General features: G+C 42.6%; 1 protein-coding gene across 1 annotated transcript in view; it reads right to left on the bottom strand.

Annotated features, from left to right (window-relative positions):
- Window positions 1-850: 850 nt before the first annotated feature.
- Window positions 851-2,760, bottom strand: part of xkr7 (XK, Kell blood group complex subunit-related family, member 7) — a 96,627-nt gene continuing 94,717 nt past the window's right edge. Inside the window, exon 7 of the mRNA XM_046056410.1 lies at window positions 851-1,877. Within this exon, the coding sequence (XP_045912366.1) occupies window positions 1,076-1,877 (802 nt within the window). The 3' untranslated portion in view covers window positions 851-1,075. The remainder of the gene's footprint in view (window positions 1,878-2,760) is intronic.

Raw genomic sequence — 2,760 nt, 5'->3', positions numbered from 1 at the left:
ACACCACGAACAGAATGCTCAAAGGACAGTAACCAAAGTTTGTTAGGGACATGCAAACTTTTGGAATCAAGGTGGTGTAAAAAAATTATACTAAATCTTCTCTGCCTCCCTCCTAAAACCAAATTAGTTCCTGTTAAGTATAAATGTACCATACTCTCACAATACAAAGCACACTCATTTAGCAATGAATTGGTGATTTTGAGGTAAAAATAAATCTACCTGCTTTGGTTAAAACTAGGCTAAATGTGGTTGAAAAGTGAAATATCTACGTTATAGTTATGTTTCATTCACATTTTTAATATATATTATCCTGTATTTATGTCCTGTTTCACTTCAACATATTAATTTAAGTGCTGTTGAAACAACATATCTAACCTATTATATGCAACCTAGATTTCTAAAAAAAGCTAGACATCACTTTTCAAACAAATTCAGCACAGTTTGAACCTAGACGTCTAGGTGAATTCTGACCTGCAAATCTCTAAAGCAATATTTATTAGATAATGATTCCCTAATTTTTAGTCAGTGTCTAATTTGTTACCAAACCAAATGATTGCATGTCCTGTGCAAACTCTAGCAACTAGTCTCTAAAAGCTCCTTGGTAAGTCTCTGTTGAGTCTCCAGGATCCGAGGCTCAAGTTCATGCAGCAGACAGTTTCTCAAATATGTCAAGCTCTGCAACTTCATTCCTCTCAAATCCTTTTACTTCTTGTTCTGACCGTGCAGGATGAAACTAAATCTAACACTCCTTGGTCCCAGGATGAGAGATTAAATGTCTCACCTCCAAGCTTTTAGAAAAGGTGAAGATTATCCCAGTTCAGTATTATTCTATTTACTTCCCCGGCTCATTCATGCTACTTACTCCTGTACTGTAGCCTAAGGGGAGAGCCTTGGTCCCAGCTTGCGCTTTACATTTTACAATCAAGTTTGACAACCTCTATTCTTAAAGAGTTGCCTGACACTCAGTGTCTCCTTTCCATGCTGCCCCTGGGGTAGGTAGTCCTGGGATGAGAACTGATCTCAGGCTCAGCCTTGGTCCCAGACTGCACTTTTAAATTCAAGAGCCCCTGTTGGCTTAGACAGTTGTTTCATATTCTAATACCTCTTTGCTGCCCATCATGCTACTTCTGTACTGTATCCTGGGGCTGACGGCTGATGTGGTCTCCAGAAGCAGAATAGTCTTGCGGAGGCGCCGGTCAATAAAGTGCGCATCCCAGGCCGGATATCGCTTTCTCGGAAGGTCGATACGGATCACTGGGCCGTCCTGTGCACGGGATGAGGAGGAGGTCCTGTGAAGGAGTGCAGGAGAGGAGGAAGGGGAGGGACGTACTTGGAAGACAGGCAGGCAACTGTCCCTGTCTCTGTCTCGCTCCCCGGGAACTGGCTCCCCTGTGTCTTTAGTCCTGGGGAGAGTCCTTGGAGGGCTGGTGATGACCATGTCTGTTTGGGACCCTTGGGATGGGGTGAGGCAGGCATCAATCACTCCTGCTACCCCTCCCGCACCCACTACACCCTCGTCCACACATCCTCCCCACTGTGAGCCCAGAACGGGCCCATCAGGGTGCAGCCAGCAGTAGTATACCAACATGAAGAAGGTTCCCAGGGCAAAGCTGCAGGCCACCAGGCACACCACCACCAGGGCGTAGGAGTCGGAGGTATGCGGGCCACGGTAGGTGTACCAGGCAGCAGTCAGTGCCACATTCTCAGCCAGCGTCACAGAGTAGTAGACGGTCATACGGAAGCGGCTGGGGCCTTCCTTGACATTGAACCAGCAGAAGATGTAGATGATGCCTACCACCATGTTGTAGATTATCTCCTCCCACTTGGACATGCAGAAGTCAGTCTCACCTTGGATGATCCAGAAGGTCATGACACACCTGAAAGACAATAAACAATAATGTTAGTACCAGTCATCACAAAAATTCACAGGAGGCGTAGAAATGTTTTTAGAAATGTTACTTCATAAAGCTAATAAAAAAGGCTTCAGGAGTCCTGGTGATGCATTTTTGAATAAGTGGTGTTCAGTACAAGAATTTGATCTAGACTCCAAAGGAAGAGGATCAGATTGTCATGAATTCCCTGGTGGATATTCATCATTTCTAGAGGATCCTGCTAATGATGGCCAACATTTCCACTGGTACATTAGACATATCAAAATCTAATGATCAGATTGACATTATATTCACTGAGCTCATCAATGCTCTTCAGGGAAAGCACATTTGTGATTTTAGAAACCTCTATCTGCATCCCTATAGCATAACATGACAAAATAACTAATAACACAAGGTATCTCGTCGTCTAATGGGCTGATTGCGATTACATTTTATGAGAAGATTCGTGCCTGAGCTTTTTTCTGACCTCTTAACCAACCGCCCTGCAATAGAGTTTCATCAAAATATATATATATATATATATATATATATATATATATATACAGTGGGGGAAAAAAGTATTTGACCCCTTGCTGATTTTGCAGGTTTGCCCACTTACAAAGAATGCAACGATCTATAATTTTAATCATATGTACATTCTAACAGTGAAAGACAGAATCCCAAAGAAAATTCCAGAAAATCACATCATATGAATTTATAAAAATTGATAACCATCTGATGAGGAAAAACAAGTATATGACCCCCTACCAAACAGCAAGTATTCTGGCTCCTACAAGCCAGTTAGTCTTTCTTTAAGACACAGCCCCAATCCCAACCAATTATCTACATCAAATACACCCGCCTCACCTCGTTACCTGTATAAAAGACA

The sequence above is a fragment of the Micropterus dolomieu genome, linkage group LG08 (assembly GCF_021292245.1).
Source record: "Micropterus dolomieu isolate WLL.071019.BEF.003 ecotype Adirondacks linkage group LG08, ASM2129224v1, whole genome shotgun sequence".
Taxonomy (NCBI): domain Eukaryota; kingdom Metazoa; phylum Chordata; class Actinopteri; order Centrarchiformes; family Centrarchidae; genus Micropterus; species Micropterus dolomieu.
This window is presented reverse-complemented; position numbering and strand designations above follow the sequence as displayed.